The sequence below is a fragment of the Alosa pseudoharengus genome, unplaced genomic scaffold (assembly GCF_046254945.1).
Source record: "Alosa pseudoharengus isolate Yale_2024_CS ecotype anadromous, Long Island Sound unplaced genomic scaffold, YU_APseudo_1.1 YU_APseudo_1.1_scf_14, whole genome shotgun sequence".
In the NCBI taxonomy this organism is placed as follows: domain Eukaryota; kingdom Metazoa; phylum Chordata; class Actinopteri; order Clupeiformes; family Clupeidae; genus Alosa; species Alosa pseudoharengus.
In genome coordinates this window covers 7578956-7593341 of record NW_027468609.1, presented here as the reverse complement: position 1 = coordinate 7593341, position 14386 = coordinate 7578956, and the positions used below count along the sequence as shown (strand labels likewise).

Below are 14386 nucleotides of genomic sequence, written 5' to 3'. Positions count from 1 at the left end.
ATTTGCACTCGTCTATTATTTGAACTCATTGGCAAAGTGAAACTAACTTCACTGTGGTGTCAATCAACGACAAAACAGTTATACACAGTTAATTACTTTCCCTATTGAATGACAATGGGTTCGAAAACATAGCCTGGAAAAAGCAACACTTAGCCCACCCCAATAATGTTCGAATGACTGAATAAAAAAAAACATTTATCCTGCAGAGGAGTTGCTTACATCTGGTGTCATATTTGCCTCTCCGTAATTACCAATTTGCAAATGATGGGGAATAACTACTCATTGTGAAATGTATTTCGTAATATCTTTATTCTAATTATGTTTCCCATTGTAATTGTGTAATTTGTAAAGTTTTGCCTGGATGTGCGCTGGTGCTAGATGATAGAAGGATGGTGCGTTGTGCACCCGCCATTGTCACTGTTGATAATGAAACTGTTGATAATGAAATAACATATGACAACTCGTCATGGACTTCTGACCAGGTTTCTCTTGGTCAGTGGCGTAATGCGTTTTAGATAGTGTACAATAGGGTTTTTTAGACAACGCGCCAGACCACTCCTTAGTTTGTTAATTGCCACACCCCTTGGCACATTGTTTAAAAAAGAGAATGTGCAAAATATGAAAATAAACTTTGAACTGGGAAAATAACAAGTTTTTCGCCATGCGCCAGTGTGAAAATAGGGCCCTAAGACTATGAACCCACCTGGGTTTTGATTGATCAAATCGTAGATCCATTGACTACTTATTTCACTCATATTTCTTGTAAAAGATGTAAACAAGGTTAAAAACTTGACTTTCTCCATAATTGGCCTTTAATATGATTAAATTGGGCCAAGTAGCACCAGTTTGTGTATACATCTGTGCTTGTCTGTGTGTAGGTATCACTATTGAATACACTAACTAAAGAGAAGTACAAGTTTGCCTGTGGCCGTTGGTTGGACATCAAAGAGGATGATCAGGAAATCATCAGAGAGCTGCCGGCAACTGGACCCCTTGTTCCAGAGCCATTGCCAAGTAAGACCACACACACACACACACACACACACACAGAGAGGGAGCCAGAGACCCTGCATTGAGATAAACCAAGTACCGGTAATTGGAAAGTAATATAAAAGTGTATATCAAAGCAAGTAATTCAATTGTGAATTTTCCCAAGCTGATCAACTGTACTGTATTTCCCACCTGATTTAGTTTGTGTTTGTCATTTGGGTGTATTTATTTAACCAGTCATCATATACCGAGTGACAATCTGCACGGGGAATGTGAGTGGTAGTGGTACGGATGCGAATGTGTACATGACTATGTTCGGAGACCTGGGCGACACGGGGGAGAGACTGGTGTTCCAGAGCCAGAACTACAACAAGTTTGAGAAAGGCAAAGTGAGTACTCCCGTCTAATCTACAGAAATGTGGTTTTCGGTCACCAGGTCCAGTGAAGGAACTCAGATTGTAAACACAGTAGCCTCACATAAGTCTATTGATGAAAAGAGGATTTAGTCGGTAGAGTAGACATACAGTAAAGTAGAGGATCATTGATCGGTTCAGTAGAGACTGACTTATAAATTAGATTTAGATTTGATCACTTAGCTGTACCTGTAGATGCATTATGTATAATTGTAATGTATTAGCGTATGTGGAAACACACATATACCCACACACACACACAGACACACACACACATGCACCCCCCCACACACACACACACACACATACATCCCAAAAAGCAGAGATGTGTTTTTCTTCGTATATGGTGTGCTCTGTGTGCAGGCGGACGAGTTTACGATTGAAGCGGTGTCGTTAGGCCCGATTCGGCGGATCCGGATCGGCCATGACGGGACGGGCGTATGTAACGGTTGGTTCGTGGATAAAGTGTTGGTCCGTGAGGACGGCCAACCAGAAGTGGACGCTGTGGAATTCCCCTGTAACAGGCAGGACGGCCAGCCAATTACATGCTGTTTCTCACTATATCATTGCCTCCCCAGACTCTGTCTGAGCTTCTGTCATTCACTCAGTATTCAGGAAATACTATTGCGTTTTTCACTCATACTGACTTGTAGGGATCTTCAGCTAACACTGGGGAGCCACGGAATGTTCTCTGGGCTTCTCACACATAGCAGCACACACCCTCACACACTTCTCTGATAGCCTGTTTAACTCAGTGGCTAATGAAGTAGCGTGAGGTTACCATGGTTGCTAATGAGCGTAAAGGGAAGCATGAGCTAAACTGCCAAACCACACAGACTCACTCTCTCTCTCGTTCTTGTTCTTTGTTGTTCTTGTTCATTGTCTCACACACATTGTCTCACTCACTCACACATTGTCTCACTCTCTCACACATTGTCTCACACATTGTCTCACTCTCTCACACATTGTCTCACAATGTCTCACACATTGTCTCACTCTCTCACACATTGTCTCACTCACTCACTCACTCACTCACACATTGTCTCTCACTCTCTCACACATTGTCTCACACATTGTCTCACTCTCTCACACATTGTCTCACTCACTCACTCACTCACTCACACATTGTCTCACTCTCTCACACATTGTCTCACACATTGTCTCACTCACTCACACATTGTCTCACACATTGTCTCACTCACTCACACATTGTCTCACACATTGTCTCACACATTGTCTCACTCTCTCACACATTGTCTCACACATTGTCTCACATTGTCTCACTCACTCACACATTGTCTCACTCACTCACACATTGTCTCACTCACACATTGTCTCACACATTGTCTCACTCACACATTGTCTCACACACTCACTCACACATTGTCTCACTCACTCACTCACACATTGTCTCACTCTCTCACACATTGTCTCTCACTCACACATTGTCTCACATTGTCTCACTCACTCACACATTGTCTCACTGACACATTGTCTCACATATTGTCTCACACATTGTCTCACTCACTCACACATTGTCTCACTCTCTCACTCACTCACTCACACATTGTCTCACACATTGTCTCACTCTCTCACTCACTCACTCACTCACACATTGTCTCACACATTGTCTCACTCACTCACACATTGTCTCACACATTGTCTCACTCTTTCACACATTGTCTCACTCTCTCACACATTGTCTCACACATTGTCTCTCACATTGTCTCACACATTGTCTCACACATTGTCTCACTCTCACACATTGTCTCACCTTGTCTCACTCTCTCACACATTGTCTCACTCACTCTCTCACACATTGTCTCAAACATTGTCTCTCACTCTCACACATTGTCTCACATTGTCTCTCACTCTCTCACACATTGTCTCACTCTCTCACACATTGTCTCACATTGTCTCACACATTGTCTCACTCTCTCACTCACTCACACATTGTCTCACTCTCTCACACATTGTCTCACACATTGTCTCACTCTCTCACACATTGTCTCACTCACTCACACATTGTCTCACTCACACATTGTCTCACACATTGTCTCACTCTCTCACACATTGTCTCACATTGTCTCACTCACTCACACATTGTCTCACTCACACATTGTCTCACACATTGTCTCACACATTGTCTCACTCACTCACACATTGTCTCACATTGTCTCACTCTCTCACACATTGTCTCAAACATTGTCTCTCACTCTCACACATTGTCTCACATTGTCTCACTCACTCACACATTGTCTCACTGACACATTGTCTCACATATTGTCTCACACATTGTCTCACTCACTCACACATTGTCTCACTCTCTCACTCACTCACTCACTCACACATTGTCTCACACATTGTCTCACTCACTCACACATTGTCTCACACATTGTCTCACTCACTCACACATTGTCTCACTCACACATTGTCTCACTCACTCACACATTGTCTCACTCACACATTGTCTCACACATTGTCTCACACATTGTCTCACTCACTCACACATTGTCTCACATTGTCTCACTCTCTCACACATTGTCTCAAACATTGTCTCTCACTCTCACACATTGTCTCACATTGTCTCACTCACTCACACATTGTCTCACATATTGTCTCACACATTGTCTCACTCACTCACACATTGTCTCACTCTCTCACTCACTCACTCACTCACTCACTCACACATTGTCTCACACATTGTCTCACTCTCTCACACATTGTATCACACATTGTCTCACTCACTCACACATTGTCTCACACATTGTCTCACTCTCTCACACATTGTCTCACTCACACATTGTCTCACACATTGTCTCACTCACTCACACATTGTGAGTGAGTGAGAGAGTGAGACAATGTGTGAGTGTCTCACACATTGTCTCACATTGTCTCACACATTGTCTCACTCACTCACACATTGTCTCACTCTCTCACTCACTCACTCACTCACACATTGTCTCACACATTGTCTCACTCACTCACTCACACATTGTCTCACTCTCTCACACATTGTCTCACACATTGTCTCACTCACTCACACATTGTCTCACATTGTCTCACTCTCTCACACATTGTCTCACATTGTCTCACTCACTCACACATTGTCTCACTCACACATTGTCTCACATATTGTCTCACTCACTCACACATTGTCTCACACATTGTCTCACTCTCTCACACATTGTCTCACTCACTCACACATTGTGAGTGAGTGAGAGAGTGAGACAATGTGTGAGTGTCTCACACATTGTCTCACAATGTCTCACACATTGCCTCACTCTCTCACATATTGTCTCACATTGTCTCACTCTCTCACACATTGTCTCAGAAATTGTCTCACACATTGTCTCACTCTCTCACTCACACATTGTCTCTCACTCTCTCACACATTGTCTCACATTGTCTCACACATTGTCTCACTCTCTCACACATTGTCTCACTCACTCACACATTGTCTCACTCACACATTGTCTCTCACATTGTCTCACAATGTCTCACACATTGCCTCACTCTCTCACATATTGTCTCACATTGTCTCACTCTCTCACACATTGTCTCACACATTGTCTCATTCACTCTCTCACACATTGTCTCAAACATTGTCTCACTCTCTCACACATTGTCTCACTCACTCACACATTGTCTCTCACTCTCTCACACATTGTCTCACATTGATTGTCTCACTCTCTCACACATTGTCTCACATTGTCTCACAATGTCTCACTCTCTCACACATTGTCTCACATTGTCTCACTCTCTCACACATTGTCTCACAATGTCTCACACATTGTCTCATTCACTCTCTCACACATTGTCTCACACATTGTCTCACTCACTCACACATTGTCTCACACATTGTCTCACTCTCTCACACATTGTCTCACTCACTCACTCACACATTGTCTTTCACTCTCTCACACATTGTCTCACATTGTCTCACACATTGTCTCACTCTCTCACACATTGTCTCACACATTGTCTCACATTGTCTCACTCACTCACACATTGTCTCACTCACACATTGTCCTACACATTGTCTCACTCACTCACACATTGTCTCATTCTCTCACACATTGTCTCACTCTCTCACACATTGTCTCACATTGTCTCACTCACTCACACATTGTCTCACTCACTCACACATTGTCTCACTCTCTCACTCACTCACTCACACATTGTCTCACACATTGTCTCACTCACACATTGTCTCACACATTGTCTCACTCTTTCACACATTGTCTCACTCACTCACACATTGTCTCACTCTCCCACACATTGTCTCACACATTGTCTCACTCACTCACACATTGTCTCACATTGTCTCACAATGTCTCACACATTGCCTCACTCTCTCACACATTGTCTCACACATTGTCTCACATTGTCTCACACATTGTCTCACTCACTCACACATTGTCTCACTCACTCACACATTGTCTCAGTCACACATTGTCTCACACATTGTCTCACTCACACATTGTCTCACTCACTCACACATTGTCTCACTCACTCACACATTGTCTCACTCACTCACCTCACTCACCTCACTCATCTCCTTTTCTACTGTCTCTCAGATGGTTAGATTGTAATGAGGACGATGGTCAAATTATGAGAGAGCTGGTCCCCACAGCAGATGGCCAGTGTCTATTCAGTGAGTTTAAAAACACACACACACACACACAAACAATACAGATCACACAGATACATTGTAACAAGTAATGACCCATAAAGTCCCACACTGCACATTACATACTAGTTCTCTTAGCTTCTGCTGTTGCGTGGTGGAGTGGTGGTTTAATTAACATATATTCACCAAACAGGCCAAACATCAGGTCTGAGGTACATGCCCTTGTCCATTACAGATGTGAATTACCACATTGCCATCAGGACGGGCAGTATAAGCGGAGCCAGCTCTGACTCCAGGGTGTTTGTGAAGCTCTATGGGGAAAAGGGAGACACAGTTAAAGCTCTGTTGCTTGTGTCTGAGAACGACCTGGGGAACTACTTTGAGACGGGACAGGTGGACACCTTTATACTGGAGACAATTGACATTGGGAAGGTAAGGGGGTTTATGAATCTAGTACTGTACCTACAATTTTACTTGGCCAAGACAAGAAACAGACTGCCCAGTTGAAATGTTATGAGAAAATATATTTGGAATTATATTCTACAACTGTGCAAACTCAAAAAATGGAGAAATTGGAATGTAAACAGTTGACCAGTGATCTAGAATAATGTAATTTGATTGGCTGTAAGATTTAGTATAAAAGAAATAGAACCCGCAAAACAGTCAGAAGCCACTGGACTTTGGAGCAACACAGTCTTTTGACCTACACAGAACTATTAAACAGATACAGAACGATTACACAGAACTACACAGTTAATCTGTTAATATGTTTTTATACTTTATGATTTGAAATTCATAAGTAAACAGACAAACAACGAACTTTGGATTCAAAACTTTTATTTTCTGACGTTTTGTGTTGAGTACAAAAGAACTTTGGGGTCCTTAGCTAGTGAGTAAGCTTGCTGACTCACACTTTTGCCAATTCTGCCTGTAGAAAAATAGTTAAAAATAAAAAGACTTACAATGAAAATACATATAATTGCTGTTTTCATCATATCATATCTGTTCATGCTTGCATTTACCTTTCAGGCTTGCAATACCTTACAGAATGTATTTTGGTTACTTTACTTTGGTTCTACCATGTAAAATTGGTAAAATGATTTTGGTTACTTTACTTTGGTTCTACCATGTGTGTGTGTGTGTGTTTGCGTGCGTGTGTGCACGTATGTGAGACAGATAAACCGCATGCTGATAGGTCACATGAATGACGGTCTACGGGCTGGCTGGTTTCTTGACAGCGTGCTGCTCAGTGTTCCAGTTCATGGCCAGCAGTACATGTTTCCATCACACAGGTGTGTGTGTGTGTGTGTGTCTGTGAGAGAGAAAGTCCAATGGGAGCATCTGAATTGTGTGTTTGTATGAAAAACCTCCTTCTTATGTTCTGAGTCATTGTTGCTTTTGCTGTGTGTATGAATATGCACATTTGTTTGTGCATTTATGTTTGTGTGTCTGTTTGTGTTGTAGAGACAGAAATCATGTCTTATCATGTCTGACAGTGTCAGGATGCAGAGTAAAGAGTATAAGGATGATATTGTAGATGACTCTGTGTGTGTGTGTGTGAGCAGGTGGCTCTGCAGAGATGAGGCAGATGGGAGGGTGGAGGTGGAGATCTATCCCAGCGAAGTCCTTGAAATCGAGAAATGTAAACAGCCCCTTCTCTCTTTCTCTCTCTTTTTCTCTGTGTGTGTATGTGTATGGGGATAGGTCTAGCATCTCAGCTCAGTGTGTGTGTGTGTATGTGTATGGGAATAGGTCTAGCATCTCTGTGTGTGTGTGTATGTGTATGGGGATAGGTCTAGCATCTCAGCTCAGTGTGTATGTGTATGGGAATAGGTCTAGCATCTCTGTGTGTGTGTGTATGTGTATGGGGATAGGTCTAGCATCTCAGCTCGTAGGGCAAGGCTCTAACAAAAGTCCATGTCCCTAGGATCACAAACGCTGATAAAAGATGCATACCCTGCACTGAAAGTCACCCGGGATAAAAGGGGCTGCTAAAAGACTAGATGTATACTGGTCCCTCTCTGTGTGTGTGTGTGTGTGTGTGTGTGTGTGTGAGAGAGAGAGAGTGAGTGAAACACTTCTTGATATATAAGGGTACAAATAGAAGATGTTGGAAAAATCAAGGGTGGTAAGATGAGTCCTACCCCAAGATGCCCTACACAAAACACGACATACAAAGTTTAAAAATAGATTCAGTCTAAAACTATCAAGCTTTCGGACTTTGTCATGTGCTATCCAACCTGGAGAAAAAGCACATAGTGGGGACAACAGGCATGTTCTATTTCTCCTTCATGTGACCATATATTATCAAAATGATTTCAAGGATGTAATTAATAGTGAAAATCGTGTTAGCCCAGGGCCCCGTGAAGGATTAATGCAGCCCTGGTCTCATTTACTAGTCTCTTTGTTTGCTTACTAAAGGTCCTGACCAGGAATCAAATGTGTGACACTAGATCCTGAACAGGATAGATAGATATATACATAGATACTTTATTGATCCCCAAGGGGAAATTCAAGAAATTCAAGGATCATGCCCCTGCTGATAAAGGAGGAAACGTGTTAAACGAAATCAGAGCCTGGCATGATAGCAAAAGTCATGCAGTCCCCATGGAAACTTGAGAGGAAATGGTGTCTCCTGAAGCCATGTTGCCTGGGAGAGAGAGCCTCCTTAATCTGCCCGCGTCTCTGTGCACCAGTTAATCACACCTTCTGTCCATCCCAATTGAGAAAAACAAAAACAACACTTGCCCCTTCGGTGACGGTGCCAATTCCAGTTGGCTTTGTGTGTCTTTAAAGTCTAACAATATGTTTATTTTTGAACACTTTTAAGTATTTCAAATATAACAATGGTAGTTTTTAAAGATTCTGTGAATTTCCCTATTAACACTTTTGAGTGTGAATAAATAGCAGTTGCACCACTCTCCTGTAGTTTTGATGGTTGTCATTATCTGGTTGATCGATTATTGGTTTACTGACCTTTGCAGTGATCAACTATGAGGTGACAGTGGTGACAGGAAACGTGTTTGGAGCTGGGACGAACGCACGTGTCTTTCTGCAGATCTATGGCACCGAAGGCAAAACGGAACTGCTCAGACTTGAGAACAGGTCAAACAATTTTGAAAAAGAAACTACAGAGATATTTAAGGTATTTTTGAGTGTCCACATTTAAGGTGGTTATGTGTATTTACACTTAAGTAATGATATTTACAGTATATGTATGTTTTTGGTGAGGGCTCTACTTCTGTAATAATTGAAATGTGTCTGTGTGTATGTGGGTTAAATGTATGTGAATGGGGTGCAGGCTGTGTGGTAAGGTGTTTTTAAGGTGTAAGGTAAGGTGTTTTTAAGGTGTAAGGTAAGGTGTTTTTAAGGTGCTTACAGATCTTTACCTTGTCTGAAATGGAAACCTTTGAGAGCTTCGAGATTGATAGCATTGATAGCACAAGTCTGTGTGTGTGTGTGTGTGTGTAACTGTGTCATGTTGTAGCATCAGCCACATAAATGGGCATATGATTTGATTAAGGCAGATCTTATTTATTGTTACATATCAGATGTGTTACTAAATATTTAGTAGACCTACCTCTAAGTAAAAGTAAAATTTTAGGTTATCTCTCTTTATACTGTTTAAAACCTGGCCAGGTACTTTTTAGCTCTATTTCTATACCTTTGTAAATCTCTTGCTATCTTGATTATGGGCGTCAGTGATCCAGGACAAGTAAGCATTTAGCAGACGATAGGGCCCAGAACTGTCACTAAATCACCTTTTCACTCACTCGCACCCACTTTTCCTGTTCTTGCCCTATGGCTGCGCTCACAGAGAGTCACGTTATGTTTTAAAAACGGGACGCGGGAGAAAGCCGGGGGGGGGATTAATGAATGAAGGAAGGGGTAGAAGTCTAATCGCTTCATGGAATTAATGATGAATTGTCCTGCTCGTATACACCCGTTACATGGAATATCTGACTCTACAGCTGTTTTTTCAAGGAGGTGAGATCGATCCTTTTTTCCCTTTTTTTCGCTGGAGTTTTTTTCTGGAGTTTAAAAGACTGTCTTGCGACAACCTTGGACTCATGGAATACTATATTTTTTGGGACTGAAAGAAGATACAGAGTTGTTGGCGTTGTTTTTGTTTAATGGACTGAGCGCATCGCTTGATGCTTATTTTTTGTTGTGCTGCATCTGCGGCGTTTGGACGATATCTCTCTCTCTCTCTTTCTCTCGAACTCACTCTCTTTCTTTTCCTCACCCTCATGAGAGTGCTCTAAATAAAGCCAAGCATTATATAGATTATTCTTGAATGCGTGTTTTAATGTACCCATGACGTTAATTTGTTGACAACCATTTGAGTGAAAGTGAAACCTGAGTGATGTCCCCATGTACAGAAACAATACACAAGGCAGGGGTTAAAACCTCCCAATGCAGAGATACCTTGAATGCAATTAAGGACAAATTATTTTTATGTTTTTACAAAAAAAAATCTTATATCATGTGTAGTATAGTGTAGTTTTTCCTACCGTTATAGTATGGTGTTACCATTTTTTATGGTTTTCATTGTCAGGTGGTTGAATTGATTATTGAGTGTTGAACTGAGTAGGCTACTCCACTAGCCTGACGTAGTCATATTCAATTCTAGTCAGAATATGAGTCTGATACTGCTCCATTGGGATGTAATTATGGGGCGTGTTTCAACCGATACAGGGGGGGAATGCCTCTGCACTCAATTGGATAGACCTAACCAATCAGAGCAACGAAATAGCTTACCGGGAGGTGTAGGAAGAAAACACACGAACCATCCTTCTTCTCCAAAAATGCCTTAATATTATTTTCTGGTCCTTTGTAAAAGTTAGTGCCGTCAATAACTCCTTGCCTACAACATTCATTAGCGAAATCTAAGAGATACGTAGCCTAGTAGGGTAGGCTATTAGGAAAAAACTGATATAGTCAGTTCCCCTCCGTTTTTAAAAATAATTCTGTTGAACACTGATATGCTACAAACATGTTAAACAGCTGGAAAAGGCTGTCGCAAATCCCTCGAACAGGTGGTCAATCAGAGATTTCAAACGAACAAGAAACATGTCGCAATGCAACAGCGCTGTTTTCCCTTGATGAAAGTGAAACCACGAGTTTTCCCACATCTCAACTTTGGCCAAAGTTTTCAGAAATAATCGTTTTCAGTGATAAAACCTCATTAAATAATATGCATTTTCCATATGGGGTCTTAAAAGCCATGTATCCTTCTAGCCACAGCGTTTTCTGTTTCAAACATAAGCCTAATCTAAGCGTGCTCAGATGACGTGATGGAGCAGTGCCAGACCGAACTTCCCGACCTCAAATGTTGTGGGCAGGACTAAGTTCGGAATGGCACCCAGGCTACTACTCCACATGTGTTCTCTACAAATTCACCGCAAGCTTAGTTGACAGGTGTAAATAACAAAGGTTTTTCCTTGAGCTTGTGGAAGATTTGTATGTGATGTGTGTAACAACTGGAACGTGTTATATGTGGGATAAGTCTCTGTCATTCTTAATCTCTTTAATCAACATTCATGTACCTGTTTTTGTTTTATTGACTACACCAGATCGAGGCTCTGGATGTAGGCCAGGTCTATAAGATCCGTATTGGGCATGATGGCTCGGGCTTGGCCGACGGCTGGTTCCTGGACACCGTCCATGTCAAACGACTCATCATGGCGCTAGTGCCAAAGGAGGACAAGAAGGAGGACAAGAAGGAGGATAAGAAGGACAAGAAGAAGAAGAAGAAGGATGAGGGTCCAGTAGAGGAATGGAAGGAGGTGGTGAAGACTTACACCTTCACGTGTGAACGCTGGCTCGCCCAGGATGAGAATAATGGAGAGAATGTAGTAGAATTGCGGGCGGATGACTACGATGAGCTTGAGGGTACGACGATGAACAGGGAAAGAGAGAGAGAAGCAAGGATGGAGAGAGAATCGGAGACTTTTTGTTATTTTGTTCAATTCAATTTCAGTGATCCATTTTAACCATACACCCATATTTGTATGTAATGAAACTGTTTATAAAACTGTTGTCTAAACCTATGTGAGCAGGTACAGGGCATCACTCACTCATAGTTGTGTGTGTGTGTGTGTGTGTGTGTGTGTCTACTCAGAGAATACATATGAAGTGCATGTGTTTACGGGCACTTTATGGGCTGCTGGAACCGATGCCAAAGTTTTTGTCAACATCTACGGGGACAGTGGAGACACAGGAGAGAGACACCTACGCAAGTCCAAAAACTTCAACAAGTTTATGTGTAACCAGGTGATCTTTTCACACACACACACACACACACACACACACACTACTAGATACTTGGCATTGCAGGGTTTCATTTTCTAACCTATGCTCTCCAATGATATTTTTCTAAGGAGGATACATTTGTGGTCAGTGCAATTGACCTCGGGCCACTAAAGAAGCTGCGCATTCGTCATGACAACAGCAACGCAAATGCCGGTTGGTTCCTTGATCGTGTTGAAATCGTTGATTTAAAGGATGAAACAATGTGAGTTTCCATTCAAAAAGTACACACACAAACAAAAACTGTGTTGTCCTGTAAGGCTGACAAGAGAGGACATAAAATTTGGTGAAATTTAGAAAACAAAGATGAAAAATAGAGCTTTTGGTTTGTATCTAGGCCTACCTGAGATTGGCTTTGGTAGAAAACTGGGGGACTATTTCTGAAAACATTCTTTAGTCTTTGTCACTGCCGAATAAGATAAAGTTAGCCTGGGAATACCAATACGAATCTTTGGCAAATTTGGAATTGCAGGTGCTCTGGAGGTCCATCTGGGCAAGAGGTCATTGAAGCCTATTTCCAATGTCCCTAAAACCCAGGTTACGGGTATGCAAATACAATCGCTAATCCGGCACGTGTATTTCTTTGGAATTGAGTAAACAACTGCATTTAAAACCTTTGTTTACAACAGAGGTTCCCAAACTTAAAACTGCTGAGGCCCACTTTAAATTCTGAAAATCTTCTGCGGCCCACCCAACCAAAATTTAAATGATAAAGTCTATTGACGGAAGGAGGACTGTGCGTGTGAGCATTCAAAAAGGGGTGTGTGTCGTGCATGGGAAACAAATCTGGTTAAATTCATGAGTTGTAGATTTTTTTGAATGCTCACGTGCACAGTCCTCCTTCCGTCAACAACACGAGATTCACGTTTGTTGATAGACTTATCGAGTCTTAAATTCAAAATGGCATCGCCCAGAAAACAAGCGGAAATTTCACTTCAGGTACTGTGTGTATATAATGTCTTCTAAATAAGCTTTTAGCACACATACAATGTTGCCAATGCTTCGTTTTAAATGTTAAGAGCCTAATTACACTGTTGACGAAGTGTGTATCTAGATGGGTTAAAAGAAGCAATTTATGTGCAGTATGAGAGATGCCCGGTTGCTAGCGCTAAATAGCGCTATGGAAGAATCAGTAAAAATTGCAAAGAATCGGTAAATGTTCGGAATGCTTCGGGGCTGGATAGGGTCACCCTTTGTCCATGACTCTAGCTTACGCTCATACTTATCTAAACATCATATCTAAACCCCATTTAACACCAAATTTTTCCTTTAAGTTTAATTTCACTGCTACTGTAGTTCCGCCCCAGCTGGAAGTTGTAAGTCACTGAACCTTTTCCAGACCCACTCTAAATTCTAATTGAGAAGGTCTGCGTGCTAACCAGGCTAGGATAAAGTACTTCACATTTAATATATTTATTATATGCAGTATCTCACAAAAGTGAGTACACCCCTGACATTTCTGCAAATATTTTATTATATCTTTTCAAGGAACAACACTGAAGAAATGACACTTTGATAAAATGTAGAGTAGTGAGTGTACAGCTTGAATAACAGTGTACTTTTGCTGTCCCCTCAAAATAACTCAACACACATTAAAAGTGCTCTAAGCGATTCCACGCATTTTTTAGGTTAAAACTTTTATGTCACTTACTGCAAACATTGCTACTTGTCTGTGTCCTGAATACACTGTAAAAAAAGCGATCTCTGTGGACAGCCCAGGCAACAAAAACAACCTGGGCAAAACCTAGCCTGTAAAAACATAACAAACCGTTCCAGCAAATCACAGAAGAGATGCGCGTTTAGGAGAGTTTCAATTGCACGGGAGCAGCACAGGAGGGAGGGGGAGGAAGTAGCGAGCTAGCTCTCTGTTTTGTTTGAAAGTCAACAGAAGTTACATTACCCAGCATCGCTTAGAGCACCTTTAACACCATTAATGTCTTAACCACTGGCAACAAAAGTGAGTACACCCCTAAGTGAAAATGTCCAAATTGTGCCCAAAGTGTCAATATTTTGTGGCCACCATTATTTTCCAGCACTG

The 14386-nt window shown here is 41.7% G+C and overlaps 1 protein-coding gene across 1 annotated transcript in view; it reads left to right on the top strand.

Moving 5' to 3' along the window:
• Positions 1 to 14386, top strand: part of LOC143122793 (lipoxygenase homology domain-containing protein 1-like) — a 75267-nt gene that overhangs the window by 35081 nt on the left and 25800 nt on the right. Inside the window, exons 12-22 of the mRNA XM_076283677.1 lie at positions 879 to 1014; positions 1228 to 1379; positions 1767 to 1927; positions 5984 to 6060; positions 6272 to 6468; positions 7213 to 7328; positions 7602 to 7678; positions 9021 to 9181; positions 11613 to 11931; positions 12161 to 12312; positions 12420 to 12553. Of these exons, the coding sequence (XP_076139792.1) occupies positions 879 to 1014; positions 1228 to 1379; positions 1767 to 1927; positions 5984 to 6060; positions 6272 to 6468; positions 7213 to 7328; positions 7602 to 7678; positions 9021 to 9181; positions 11613 to 11931; positions 12161 to 12312; positions 12420 to 12553 (1682 nt within the window). The remainder of the gene's footprint in view (positions 1 to 878; positions 1015 to 1227; positions 1380 to 1766; positions 1928 to 5983; positions 6061 to 6271; positions 6469 to 7212; positions 7329 to 7601; positions 7679 to 9020; positions 9182 to 11612; positions 11932 to 12160; positions 12313 to 12419; positions 12554 to 14386) is intronic.